General features: G+C 65.4%; 1 protein-coding gene across 1 annotated transcript; it reads right to left on the reverse strand.

Moving 5' to 3' along the window:
- Positions 1 to 8,097: 8,097 nt before the first annotated feature.
- On the reverse strand, positions 8,098 to 9,902 carry SOX18 (SRY-box transcription factor 18). The gene is made up of 2 exons (XM_047745851.1): positions 9,410 to 9,902; positions 8,098 to 9,245 (listed from the first exon to the last, which is right to left on the reverse strand). The coding sequence occupies exons 1-2, from the start codon at positions 9,768 to 9,770 to the stop codon at positions 8,422 to 8,424; spliced, it is 1,185 nt and encodes a 394-aa protein (XP_047601807.1). The 5' UTR covers positions 9,771 to 9,902; the 3' UTR covers positions 8,098 to 8,421.
- Positions 9,903 to 14,156: the final 4,254 nt, after the last annotated feature.

Consider the following 14,156-nt stretch of genomic DNA (forward strand, 5'->3'; position numbering starts at 1 on the left):
CCTTGCCTCTGGGGTACCCTGGCAGAGCAGAGACAGGCCGGGGATCCAGAAGGGCCGTGGTGGCAGGGCAGTCCGCACTAGCACAACATGAAGAGCCAGACTAGCTGACCTGGACCCAGCTCCCCGCCGCACACGTGTGAGCACGTTTAGTCTGTGCGACAGACTGATGAGACCCAGGTCCTGGGAGGTCATCCCTTGTCCCAAAGCACACAGCCCCGAGCCTTAAGAGCTGGGCAAGACCCAGGCCTGGAGCACGGTTACGGCCCATGTGCGCCCTGTGCTCGGGGCGGGGAGCCAAGCTTCCCAGACCTCAGCGGGCCGTCAGTTGCTTGCCACCACAGTGTGCAGCTGCCCTGGGGGCCCCGTTGCGGGGTGAGGGGGACACCTACGGTGCAGGTACCGTGTGCCCCGTGGAGCATTCCACGGCTCTGGTGTCTGCAGCCCGCGCTCCATGCGTGTGCCATGGTCTGGAGCTCGAGGCCACGGAAGGAGGCTCAGTCGGGCTGAGGAAGTGGCCCGGGGCTGAAGGGTCTAAGTGGAGGGCGGGTGCTGGAGTCCAGATCATGAAAGATCCCTATGCCTTGCATGGACATGGAATGTGGGGCCCATGGAATGTGGGGCCCATGGAATGTGGGGCCGTGTGGTGGAGGTGGGGCCAAAGGAGGTGGGCTGGACATGGAGGGGTGAGGAGTGACCCAGGCAATGCCAGGGTCCTGGCCTGAGCGCCTGGATGTGTCCTTGTGTGGGCTTGGAGAGGGCTGGTAGAGGAGCAGACGTGGGTGTTGCAGCTCCTGTCGCTGGACTCCTCTGCCCTTGCCTGCATCTCGGGGTGGGAGGAAAAGTCCCAGTTTGGTTGGAGCATAAGTTAGGGGGCCACCAAGTGGAGGGCTGAAGGTCAGTAAGAGAGTGTAAGGGTGTGGGTATAGGGACAGGAGGGGGACAGGCTCTCCATGGAGGCCCCCACCCTGCTCCTGTTTCCCAACAGTCTCCTTGCACTGAGGTCTGGCCCAGACCCAGAGCCTGAGGGGACAGCATTCCTCTCCAAGTGGCATCAGAGCACAACCTCTGGGGCTCAGGCCTACTGTCCACCCACAGTGCCGCCTTTCTGCTGCTGAGAGCAGCCAGGCCGTTCCTGGGAGGGGTGGGTGGCGAGGAGGCAGCCCCTCCATCTGCCAAGGCTGAGCAACAGCCTCGGGTGGGAGGTGGCAGGAAAGGGAGCAGAGGCCTCAGAGTTTCAGGGACACAATCCTGAGTCCTAGACCATGACCCCGTGAACGGGCACACCGACCCTACTGTTCTCCCTGGAGGCTCCTTCCAGAGCCCATATGGTTGTGTGTGTGTGAGTGAGTGTGCACACATGGGTGTGCTGAGGGGCTGGCCATGAGGATGGACACACAGGTGCATGTGTCCTGGACCTGGCCCAGCCCTCCCGCCCGGCAGAGCCCCCCTCTTCCAGGCAGCCCTCCTGAAGTCTAACTCTGGTCGGCCCTGGCAAGGTGAACTTGTTGGGGCAGGGACTGGAGGCCTCTGGCCTGAGCCGGCAGAACCTAGTGCCCCCAGTCTCGCTCCTGACGTGTTCTCAGCATGAGCCCGGATCCCCACCCGACTCTGTCCTCCTGGCCTTTCGCTAGAGCGAGCAGCCTCCATGCCGGGCGGAGACCCACACGTCGTCTTGCTGACCGCTTGATAACAGGCCAGCGTTGTGGGTGTGGAGGCGGGGACCCTTTTCACCGAATCGCACACCACATCTGTATCAGTGTCCTGGGGCTGCTATGATGGTCCCAAATGGTGTGGCTTAACACAGTAGAGGTTTCTTCCCTCGTGGTCCTGAAGACTGGAGGCCCGAAGTCATTGTCAAGGGCTGTGCTCCCTCCTGGGCCACATCCAGCCCGGCTTCCCACAGCCACAGCAGGCTCCTTCCTTCACGGAGCCTTTTCCTTCTGGGTTTTTGTGTGTGTGTGTGTGTGAAGATTTTATTTATTTATTTGACAGAGAGAGACACAGTGAGAGACAGAACACAGGCAGGGGGAGTGGGAGAGGGAGAAGCCAAGTTCCTGCCGAGCAGCGAGCCCAAAGCGGGGCTCTCTCCCAGGACCCTGGGATAACGACCCGAGCCAAAGGCAGACGCTTCACCGACTGAGCCCTCCTGGGGTCCCAGCCTCCTCCTCCTCAGGAGGGTCTTTGCCCCCAGGCTACGGGCCACCTGGGTGATCCAGGGTGATCTCAAGATCCTGAGACACACCTACCAAGAGCCTTTTTTCTAAATAAGCCCCAACCCACGGGCGCTGGGAGGTGGCCCTCTCTCTCCTGGGGCCACCATCCCACCATGGCCATGTTGTGGCTCACATAGGATGGCAGCAAGTTGGGCTTCTGGCTCCTGGGACAAAGTCCACTGGCCCAGGGTGAGGGTATCCCAACCAGAGCAGGCCTGGGGGCAGAAGGAGAGCCACAGTGACCTGCCAAGACACAGAGAGCAGAGGGCAAGCCAGGGTTGCTCTCTCAGACCCCATGGTGTTTGCTTGCATGTTCAGCACCGAGACCCTCCTTGTGGCTTGCCCATCACAGCACAGAACCGCAGGCTGGATCGGACCGGAGCCAGCAGAGATGAAGGGACACAACCAGGGACAAAGCTGTGGGCCTGTGCTGCACGTCCCTCCTTGCCGCTGTCTGGGGCAGGCTCATGGTCAGCTTGGGGGCTTCAGCTGGTGGCATCCCCTCCTGTCCACATGCCTTCTCAGCTGCTTCCAGGGAGGTGGGGGCTGGGTCCCTGAAGGAGGGGCCGTGCCAGGGTGGGAGATGGGGCCGCGGGGCACGGACCAGGGTTATGCAACTTCCTGAAGCCAGGGAGCCAGACCCCCCGTGTGCAGCGCCAGAAGGAGAGGGGGCCAGGCCGACTTTGAAGGGGAGCCTGTGTCCCGCAGCCTCCCCAGACTGGGAGCTTTTGAAAGAACATCTGGAACACGGGCGACTGGCAAACTCAGCCCTGGATTGGAAAACCAAAAAGTTCATCCCGACTTTGCCTTTGCCACTTGTGTGTTCCCCACCCTGACCACCCGCTCCTCTCTCCCCACCTCTGCCTCTGCAGGCGCGGAGACCACATGGGGGGTCCATCCAGCCCCTCGTGCTGACCCTTCAGAGGGCCCCTCCCTCCTCCACGTCCCCTCCCTCAGGGGTCCCTCCATCTGCCCAGCCTGTGGAGCAAGGGGAGGTGGTGGGAAAGCCGAGCCCCGCCCCCCGCCCCCCCCCCCCCCCAGCTCCCAGACCCTGGGCAGATGCACTTCCCGTGCTTTCAGAGCCACGGCCGCGGGACAGGATGGGAGCTCGCCGGGCCCTGCACCTGGCGCCGGGCGCCAAGGGGGCGCGGGCTCACGCTCTGGCAGGAGGAAGCATCTGCGCCCAGAGCTGAAGGGTGCATGGCCTGGCCCGCACTGGGCCCCTGCGTGTGAGGCCGCGTGTGGGCCCCCGGCCTGCAGGTGTGCACGGAGGCGGCCTGGGCCAGCTGAAGTTGGTGCGGGAACAAACACGACCCGGGCTCCAGGAAGCAAAGCCAGTGCTCAGGGCTAGGGGGAGGGGGGTGCCAGGTGCTGGAGCCCATTGTCCCTGCCAGCAGCCTGCAGGACCCTGGGGGGCTCCCAGGGACAGTCCCCATCCTGTCCCCTCCCAAGGAAAAGACCCGGCTTTGTAAACACAGACGAAAACAAGCACCATTATCCCCCCAACCCCAGCGAAGCCCACCTCCACGGCCTTCCTCCTGAAGAACCAGCAGGGGTAGGCGCTTGCTGGGGGAAGTGAGTCCTTGTTTGGGGGGAAATGGGAAGGTCAGAATCTGGGAAGGGGAGTGTATTGTGGGGGAGGTGGGCCAGCTTGGGATTGGACGTTGGTCCCTGGGTCACCTCTAGGCTGTGGCTGGGGTTTTGTTTGTTTGTTTTAAGTTCATTTTTGTTTTTAAGTAATCGCTCCATCCAATATGGGGCTTGAGCTCACGACCCCAAGATGGAGAGGTGCAGGCTCTTCCCGCTGAGCCCACTGGGTACCCCGAGCTGTGTCTCGAGGGGACCTCTGCTCACGTCTGTGCAGCGGCACAGCCTGGCTCTGTGGGGTCCTGCCCCTAGAGCCTGCTTGGGACCATTGTCCCCTGGGAGGAGGTGGCTGGGGCTCCTCGCCAGGTGCGCAGGCCCCGTCCTCCAGTGCACTGGGCCTGTGCGGGGCGTGAGGCCAGGGGTCCCCAGCTGGGGCCCAAGATAAGCACCGCACCCGGCGTCCACTTCCTGCTCCTCCTTGGCCGCTGCGCACCCCTTCCTGTTTTCTCAGCGCGCAGGCTGGCAGGAACGTGGGATACGGGGCGGGGTCCTGGGGCGCAGGTTTGGGTAGTGAGGGTTGGGGCTGGGGTGGTGGGGCGTGGGGCAGGGTCATGGAGACCCGGCTGTGTTCTGGGGGACAGAGTGGGACCCCAGCCGACATGTGGAGGGTGGGGAGCTCCCACTGCGCTGAGCCAGCCCACTGAACCCTACCCGGTGTCCACGCAGGCCTACAGGTGGGGAGGGAGCCCGAGCAGACTTGTGAACACAATGAGGAGGAGCCTTGGCGTTCCTACGGCTCTCTCCCCAATCCTGGGCCAGGAATTCCCACACCCCTGGCTGAGACCCTCTGTGGACTGGAGCCTGGTCCTTGGGGCCCCTTCTCAGCCTGGGGCAGGAGTGGGGTAGGATGTGGGGAGGACTGAGACTGAGGCTTGGGCTGGGCTGTCGGGTTTGCAGGTCAGCTGCTCCGGACCTCCCTTCTGGGGGCAGCTGCTGTAGCATAGGTCTCTGATGTGCTTAGCCCACCTGCCCACAGCTATAAATGTGTGCAACTTTCATGAAAACACACACACGTCCACACAAAACCGCTGTGCCCGAGCACTCGCCGTAGCATGACTCACAGTTGCACAGCAGGGCGACAGCCCAGCGCCATCGGCCGGCGCGGTCTGGTCACGAAGAGGAGTATGGTTCTGCCTCGAAACGAACGAAAGACACGACACCATGGACGAACCTTGAAGATGTCACACTCAGTGGACAGAGCCGCACTCCTAATGCACGTACGGTTTCATTTCTGTGACATGTGCAGGACAGGCCAATCCACAGAGAAGGGGGCGGGGGTTCCGGAGGGCTGCGTGTAGCCGCTCACCCTGGAGGGCTTCTTGTCGAGGAGAACGTTGGGAGGAGAGTCGTGGAGGCCACGTGGCCTTACAGCTCTGTCTCCAAGGGCAGACTCCAGGGGAAAGCTGCCCTGACTTGGCTGCCCCAGTGCTGGGCAGGACTTGTAGGGTGTGGCTCAGCGGCTGGATTGTCTGGGTGCGTGTCCAGCTGAGAGGAGCTGCTGTAGGTCCGTCCTTGCCCATGCTGGGGTGGGGCATCTGAGCACAGCCTGGGCCCTGATGTGCCTCCTGGTAGGCTGTGCGGCTGGAGGTGTGTGTGGTGTCCCCAGGTGTGTCTACTGGAGAGAGGGTGTCCCTAACCCGTTCCTTGCCCCCCCCTCCCTGACTTCCTCCCCTGGGCTGTTTGCTGGGGAGGGCACGACACCTGGGCCCGGCTGGGACCTGGGCGTGGGAGCTGTAGCCCTTGCCAGCCAGGGCTGCTGGGACTTCCCGCCAGGCCCTAGGCCGCCAGGGTCTGTTCCTGGCCAGCCTGACTCAGCGGGGTCTGGGGGTGGGGACTTCCCTTCTCTGACCCTCCTGGAGGCAGATGGGTGGAGCCAGGAGGGTGAGCGGTGGGAAACCTGACCCAGGGCTGGAGCCCCCAAGGCCCCGGGGCTCTGTCCAACACAGGGGCGGGTGGGGGGGGGGCACTGCTTGCTCCTGAGGGGGCCAAGGCAGGCCCCTCAGAGAGGGCCCCAGGCAGGGCGCTGGGCTGGGGTCCTTCGAGGAGACCCCTCCCCGCCCTCCTTTGCCAAGCCACCACCGTGGAGGAGCTGCTATTGGAAACAGCTGCTCTCTGTGGGAGGCCCTCTCCCGTTCCCATTCTGCTCCTGGACTCCTCCAGCCCCTGGCCATGGGGCCTGCTCGAAATTGGGCCCCCCACTGCCCTCCCATGGGGGGAGGGGCTTCCAGGTGTCAAGCTCTCTGCCGTTTCCCTACTGGGACAGTGGTGCCTGCTGTCCCCCTGGGGGGCACCCTTGTGGCTTCCCATCCTACTGACCCCATGGGCCCTGGAAGGGTGGACCCTCTGGGTGGGGTGGTCTGAGGAGCCCAGAATGGGGGAGGGGAGACTATTACTCCAGCCTGTGCCTGGAAACAGGGGAGACACAGCTGGCCATGTCCGCTCATCTACCACCCTCCCCTGCATGTCCATCCCCGCGGTGTCTCTGCGGTGGGACAACAGGTGGGACCTGGGACAGTGGTTCAGCCTAGGCAGGGAGGTCCACACCTGGGTCAGGCTCCTGGGTCCCCACAGTGGGGCATGCTTTGGCTCAGCTGACGCAGGACACTAGGGGGCGGGTCAGCTGTCCCACCACTAAGGGGCGGGCCCAGAGCAGAGCAGAAGTTTGGCCACAAGAGCTGGTGACCTACACTCACGGGCCCTGCACGTTGGTCTCCACGCACGAGCCCAGGACTCGGCACTGCGGCCTCAGTGCCCTCCCCTCCAAGCCCATGACAGACGTGGCTGGACTGGCCCAACCTTTGTGCCTCCGTGTCCCTGCCGGGCACCATACTTATTACATATACTCGGAAGGAGCAGTGTCCTTGGCGTCCGTGGACTATATCTGTCCCCCCACCCACCCTGGGTGTCTCTCTGCACTTGTGAGTTCATCTCCCGCCTTGCTTGTCTGGTTCTGTCCCTTCATGCCTCTGGCTCTGTCTTTGGATTTTCTGGACCAGCTGCTGATGGGGTGGGGCTGGGGGCTTAGGTACAGCGGTCACCCTGCTCTGTCCGCTTGGTGGGGAGCTCTGGCCAGTCAATGCAGAGGTGACATCACTGCCCCTGAGAGGCTGGACACCTGTAAAAACAGTCCCGCAGCCTGTCCACCGCCCCCGCCCCCACACACACACTGAGGCAGCAGCCCCAGATGTGGGGACACACACGCTCAGCCGCAGACTCGGGACAGACACACACAGACGCACAGGGTCACGTGGTCATCCTCATGGATGCCCCTGTGGTCACAAGGTCACAGCCCTGCTGGGAGCCTTCTGCACACACATGCCTGGGTAGCCGGCTCACTGGCCGTCCTAGAGCACAGGCAGCGTCTGGAGAACCCCGTGACTCCCCAACACACAGGACACTGAGCTGTGAGCGACCTTTCCACATCAGGATGTCAGCGATCAGCTCCCCAGTGAGGGACTGGGGACCAAGGAATCTGGAGAGAGGGGTGTCCGGTTCTGCTGCAAGTGGGGAAGGGCTCATGTGAGAGGCCTGAGCCTCCCTGTTGGGTCGTTGACCTTCTGTCCCTAGTAGAGCCTGGAGAGGCTATTGTGGGCAGCAGCCATCGTGCTGCTGCCCCCTCTGGGGACTCTGGTTTAAAAATGACAGACGGGGCCCCAGGGTGCCATGTCTGTTACAGCTGTCACAGGCCAACCCCCTTGGAGAGGCGGACAGACCTGAGCAGTAGTGCCTGGGTTTGAGGAAATTTTAGTTATGTATTTATTTATTTTTATGTATGTATGTATGTAGTTATTTAGAAGAAAATTTTAAAGAGACGAGGATGACGAAACACGGGTGGGGTGTGGGGGGATTTCTGACCCCTGTTAGGCTTCAGTTAAGATGGGGGGTGGGACGAAGGGGAATGGAAGTCTGGGAGGGTGGGAGAGCACCCACACGTCATGCATCCCGCCAGCTCATTCTGCCAGCTAGCCTGAAAGGTTGGAGAAGTCGGTGCTTTGGGACCAAGCTGGGGGCGGCTCTGTAGGGGAAGGGCACGGCCAGGGTCATTGAGTGCCCCTCTCCCCCTTCCCCCAACGACCACAGACTCGGGTGTTCAGAGGAGAGAGCCAGTCACTTTATTGTGGCCTCGCCTGGCTCAGGGGCGATCCAGCTCCTGCTCCTGCTTTAAGGCAGACAAACAGTGGTAGTCTTCATATTTAAAAAGCCTCGTTACATGGGTGCTTTTGGTCACTGAAATCCCTTGGAAGAAAAAGTTTAAAAGTTTAATTAAAAATTAAATATATTGTATTAAGTATATAAAAAAGGCGAAGTAAAAAATACAGCCTGGTTCCAGAAAATACACTGCCAGAAAAGAGTGAGACGCTTCAGGAACTGCCCCGGCCGGGCCAGCCAACAGGTCCTAGGCCTGGGCTTCCTGGAAGAGCCCCAGGACAGGCGGGAACCGCCCTTGCAGGGCGCCCCGGCGCGGCCGAGCCCTGCGCCTGCGAGAGGGACAGAGCGGGGGTGCACAGCAATACAGTCGCGCCCGCGGCGGGAGCAAGCGGGGCGCGGGGCCGCCGGCCGCCTAGCCCGAGATGCAGGCGCTGTAGTAGACCGCGCTGCTGGCGTCGGACAGCGCGGCGATCAGGCTGCTCTCCTCGGGGCAGGACATGGCCCGCGGGCCCAGCTTGGCCAGCGCCACGTGGTACGGGAGCCCGGCGGCGTCGGGCCGAGTCCGGCTGCAGTTGAGGTACTGGTCGAACTCGGTGAGGTCCACGTCGGCCCACAGGTCGGCGGCGGGGCCCAGCGTCTCGGCGGCCTCGGGCGGGGGGGCCTCGGGCGGCGGCGACAGCGGGCCGGGGTACGGGCCCGGTGCGGGCGCGCCCAGGGCGCCGTAGTAGAGGCCGGAGAGCGGCGCGGCTGGCGCGGGCGCGGTCCTGAGCGCCTCGGCCAAGGGCGCACCGTAGCAGCCGCCGGGGTCCCTGGGCAACTCGGAGGGGGCGTAGGGCGCGCGGAAGGCTCGCAGCGCGCAGTCCTCGGGCGCCGAGGGGGGCGGGAAGAAGGCGGCCTCTCCGGGCTCCAGGCCGTCCAGCGGCGAGCGCTCGGGCGTGGGCAGCCCCAGGCCGTCGAACTCGGCGCCCAGCGGCGGCAGCTCTCGGAAGGCGCGCGCCGAGACAGGCGCCGCGGGGAAGGGCTCGGGCGGCGGCGGCGGCGGCGGCGGCGGCGGCGGGGGCGCCAGGCCCGGGAGCAGGAGGCCCGGCTCCAGCCGCCGGGCCTTGCGCGGCGGCTTCTTGCGGCGCGGCCGGTACTTGTAGTTGGGGTGGTCCCGAAGGTGCTGCACCCGCAGCCGTTCCGCCTCCTCCACGAAGGGCCGCTTCTCCGCCGCGCTCAGCTCCTTCCACGCCTTGCCTGCGGGGCGGCGGGCGCGGGTCAGCTGCCGTCGGGCGGGCGCGAGCCCCCGGGGGCGCACCGCGAGGGTGGGGCGCGGCCCCCTCCCCCGCCCGCCCCGGCCCAGCCCCGCTCCGGGTCCCCCCCCGCCCCGCCCCGCGCCCGCCCGCGCCCGAGCCCCTCACCCAGCATCTTGCTGAGCACCGCGTTGTGCAGGTCCGGGTTCTGCTGCGCCAGCCGCTTGCGCTCGTCCTTCGCCCACACCATGAAGGCGTTCATGGGCCGCCGGATGCGCGACTCGTCGGCCGCCTGGCGCTCCCCGCGGCCGGCCGGGCTGAGGCCATAGCGCCCCGGCTCGGGGCTGCGCGGCGGGCTGCGCGGCGGGCTGGGCGGCGAGGCGGGGGCGGCGGGCGCGGCGAGGGCGGCGGCGGCGGCGGCGGGGAGGCCGCGCGGCTCAGCGGCGGCCCCGGGTCCCGGGGCCCATGCACAGTCGCGGCGGGCGGGCGGGTCGTCCTGTGCGCCGTAGCCGGGCGGCGATCTCTGCATTCCAGCTGGGCGCGGCCTGGGCGGAACGGAGCGCGGGAGCGCGGCGGCCGGACAGCGGGCACTCGCGGGGCGGGCGCGAAGGGCGCGGCGGGCGGCGGCGGAGACGGCGGTGGCCTCCAGCCGGGTGGGCGCCCAGATATAGCGGCGCGGGGCCAATCGGCGGCGGGCCGGGCGGGGCGGGGCGGGCTGGGGCCGCCCCCTCCCCGGGGGCTCCCTTTCTTCTCCGACCCGGCGGATTCCACCGCAGCCTCCTCCGCGCAGCGGCCCCCGCGCCCTCTCTGAGCGAGGGACCCCCCCCAGCCGCCTCACCCCGAGTGCGAACGGGCCGCTCCCGTGGGCTGGAGCTGGGGAGGGGGCATCCTCATGGGCGCTGTCGGGCTCTCAGAGACGAGCTGCCGTCCCCACCCACGGAGTCAGACCCCCGGACCGTCTCTGGGGGAGGGCGGTCGCTCCCTCATGAAATTACACTGGGAGGAGGAGAGGGGCGTATTTTAACCCATGTTCTTGGGAGGCTTCCCAAGAAGGCTTCTTGGGGTCTAGCTCAAAAGAAGGGGGCACTCTGGAAAAAGTTCCCTGTCTCTGGGGGGAGCGTGTCCTGGGTAACCGCAGCGCATCACGTCCCCAACCCTACACACACATGTGGAATTTTCACCACTGGGGGCTCCGAGGCCCCCTGTTTGTCCATGGTGTTCCATGCCTCGCTCGCAGAGCCCACTCCAGACGGGGAGAACCTGAGTGCTGGACACCCTGGACCCACAGCGGAGTGAAGGAAACCCCAGGGCGTGGGGACCTCCACGGAAGGTGCAGAGTCCCAGGCCTTGTTCCCCTTCCTGCGGCCTGCTGGGGTCAGGGGCTGGGACCATCCGCACCTGGCCGCCCTGCGGGGCTCCTGCCTCTGCCAAGCAGTAGAGTGAGGCCAGAACCAGGGTTGGGGGAGGGGGAGGGCAAGGGGGGCCTCCCCTGGGCCTGGGAGGGTTTCCAGAGGAGCTTCCGGCCTCCTCCAAGTCTGGGAGGGGACCTGGGCTACAGGAACTGGGGGGTCTGAGGGGTCTCTCCCAGGACTGTTGCCCTGCTGAGGATGGGATGAGTGTGCTCAGCGGCTCTGGGGGCCTTTTCCCTCCCAGACATCCACTTACAGCCCAGGATCTGTGCGGCCCTGCTCCCCTCCCCACCAAGTGCTGGGAGCTCCGCATTTCGGGGCCCAGGTGTCAGTGACCCTGGGCTTGTGTGGCCAGAGGCTCTCAGTCCCCTGGCCCTTTTAGTGCTGTGAATGGGGCGGGTCCTCCAGCTCTGCCCCTCGGGCAGCTCCTGAGCTGCCCCCAGGAGCCCTCCTGGTTTGAGGAAAGGCCAGCACCCCCACAGAGGTCCCTCAACCTGAGGGCTGCTGGCTGTCCATGCTGTCTCTGCGTGGGGTTCTGTCATGTAAGGCCTCGTCCGACGGCTGGAGGAGTGAAGCCCTGGGTGTCCTGGACTGGTTTCGAGATCCCTGAGACCCCACAGCCTCATTCACCACATAGAACTGGGCTGATGTACTGGGGGCCGTCAAGGCACCAAGGTGTGGATTCTCTGGGTCTAGGGGAAAGCTCAGCTTTTCCCGGGAGGCAGGCGAGGGTGGGGGGCCCTGGGGTGGGCAGGTGCACAGTCCTCTCCCAGTGGGGCCAGCTCTGGCCTGGCCAGTGTTAGTGGGTGGACTGGGCACCATGCAGGGGTGGGAGGAGATGTGTGAGCAGGACTCCAGGCTGAAGAGAGGGTCCAAGGAGTCAGCACCTGCTAGAGACGGCCTTTACCCTTCCAGGTGTGCTCTGAGCTCACCGGCGCCTGGCTTAGCCTGGCCCGGAGCTGGTCTGGGTTGGTGGTCCCTGGGGCTTGGGAGGGAGCCTTGAGGGTCCTCCACTGCAACCTCCCCCCACATTAGGATGGATCTAGGCTGATCCAGCATTACCTCACCACGGCCGCGGTCCCCTCCAGCCCCCCTTCAGCCCCCTCCCACCCACCCAGGAGAGCCACCTCGCCCAGCACCAGCCAACGACCCTCCCTCCTGGCAGAGCTGTGCTGCTCAGGTGTCCAGCTGTCCTGTGCTGTGGGCTGAGGCTAGGCAGGGCAAGAGGAGAGCCTCCTGGGGTGGCTCCCTGCCTCTTCGGAGTCAGGCTGTCTTTCCGTGTGTGCGCGTGCTGCCTGCTCAGGGTGAGGACCGTGGCTCTGACCCACTGTCCAGATGGGAAGATAGTGGGGGGTGGGAACTGCAGTCGGGGTGGCCCTGCCCCCAGAGCCCCGGGCTTGGGGACTCCCCTGGGCTATGCAAGGGCTGGTGGGGGTGTGGTCAGCGGTGCCTGGGGGAGGGGCGTCAGATGTGTGTGTCTGTGCGCTTGTGTGTGGTCTGTGTGTGTCTGTGTGTGTCTGTGTGACGGGGAAGGTCTGTGTCTGTCTGCTGGAGCGTCTAGCGCTGGAGTCTGCCCACAGTCTTAGGAGCCAGGTGGTGGCCGGACTCTGCCACAAGAGGGGGTCCCACAGGGTAGAATGGGGGTCCTGCTCAGTAAAACCCTCACCCTCAACACCCACCAAGGGGGTGGTCCCCAACAGTACAGCTCCATCCAAAGTGGGGGTGATTCGTGAGTCTGGGCCATTCCTGTGCGTCTAGAACCGACCTTGGGCTGGCCTGGCCCAGGTTGGCTCCTGCCCACCCTTATGGGGGCCCTGTGTGCAGCCCCCAGTGCCCCAGACAGAAAGGTGGAGTAGAGGGGCACGCTTTCTCTGCAAGTGTGGGGCCGGGCTGAGTGCTGAGTGGACACTGCCCTCCCTGGCCTCCAGCCGTGCCCTCGATCAGCCAGGACCAGACCCCTAGGCTCTGGGTGAAGCCTGCAAAGGATGCTGGGCAGTTCCCCTCGGTGGCTCTGGGTGGGGGATTGGCTGGGCTCTGGGAGTGGCAGACCTCCCAGGCGCTGCCCGGGGCACAGACCTCACAAGCTCCCACCCGCCTGGCCCTGGCTGCTGTAGGAGCGGGAGTCTGGGACCAATTACTGAATCCCTCGGGGCCTGACCCTCCTTCTGTTGGAAGGTGGGGGTAGGCTCCCCATCAGACACAGGTCCAGGTGGAGGGGAGTCTTCTGTGTCCTGAGACGTTGGCTTGGAGCCGGACTGCTCCATTCGAATCCCACCTTGGGGTCCTTGAGACCAGGAGGCTCTGGGCCTGGCCCTCATCCTGGTGCTTTCTTCAGACCCTGCTGCAAGGGCTGGGGTTGGGGGTGGGGAAGGCAAGGCGCCGGGTCAGCCTTGACTTCTGTCCAGGGGTCAGGGCTTCAGAGGGAGCTGCCCAACGGCCTAGAAGCATATGCGCGCATGTCCCTCCCCAAGTGACAGGCCGGTCCAGGTGGATGCTGGGACTCGTGCCCCGCCCCGTGCCTTCTTGCTCTCAGCCCCAGGATGCTGGGCCTGGTGTGCACAGCACCACCGGGCCTCCCAAACGCTGTGGGCCTTGCTCCCGAGAAGGGGGGCGGGGGGCAGGCATGGGTGTGGGCTCAGCGGCAGCAGCTGTCACAAGGGTCAGGCTCGGCGGCTGCGGCTTATTGGCCCCTCACGGGGACCCGGGTCTCGGGCTGAGCTGGGTGTTTTGGGAACTAGGGTGTCAGTAGTCTCGTGGGGGTGTCAGACTGGCTGAGGGTCTGGAGCAGAGGGGACATGGTGCGGTCGCTGTGGGCGATTTGGGTGTGTGGGGGGGATGGGGGCCCGCGGGACGGAACGGGTGGGGGCTCCTCTGGGAGAAGGGGCGCAGGGCCTTGTGGGTGTGAGGAGGGTGGCGTGGGTCCCCTGTGGCAGGAGGCACTTGTGCCGACGCCCCAGGCGTCCAGGGCTGTTGTTGTAGAAGGGGGGCTATTGCTCCGGCAGAGTTGGGCCGCTGGACGCGGGGAGCCCTGGGGTGACGTGGGGCGGCCCTGTGGGTCCTAGGGGTTTCAGCAAGCTGTGTGGGCCCTGCGGGCACAGCAGGGGCTCCATGGGAACCAGGCTCTAGGTTTCCGTGGCAACAGCAGGGCGGGGCCAGGAAACGCCAGCTCAGGAAGGAAGGCCACAGCTGTGAGGAGGGAGCCGGCCGGCCTGGCTGAGCAGGCGCCAGACACTCTGTCTGTCCAGTCGTCCGGCGGGCCTGGAGCTCCTGCCCCAAGCCCTGCCTCCCCCTCACCCTGCAGACCCCCCGATCTGCGCCCGAGGCCCCTGCGACCATGGCTGTCTTTATTCCAGGCAGCGCACCCGGGGTCTGGGTGGGCAGGTGTCCTCGTCCTGCAGGAGCTGGGCCCCACTCCCCTCAGGGGCTTTTGGAGGAGCAGAGGTGGGGCTGTCTGGGTGTCCCGGGCAGTGCCCACCCTGACCTCCTTGCCTGGACTGGCCTGGCCT

Source organism: Lutra lutra, chromosome 9 (genome assembly GCF_902655055.1).
Source record: "Lutra lutra chromosome 9, mLutLut1.2, whole genome shotgun sequence".
Lineage (NCBI taxonomy): Eukaryota > Metazoa > Chordata > Mammalia > Carnivora > Mustelidae > Lutra > Lutra lutra.

Excerpts from the sequence above, each read along its gene's own strand:
- SOX18 (XM_047745851.1), bottom strand. The coding sequence starts at position 9,770 with ATGCAGAGATCGCCGCCCGGCTACGGCGCACAGGACGACCCGCCCGCC. Across the intron at positions 9,246-9,409 it reads GGTGCTCAGCAAGATGCTGG|GCAAGGCGTGGAAGGAGCTG; the intron begins GTGAGGGGCTCG and ends GCCGCCCCGCAG.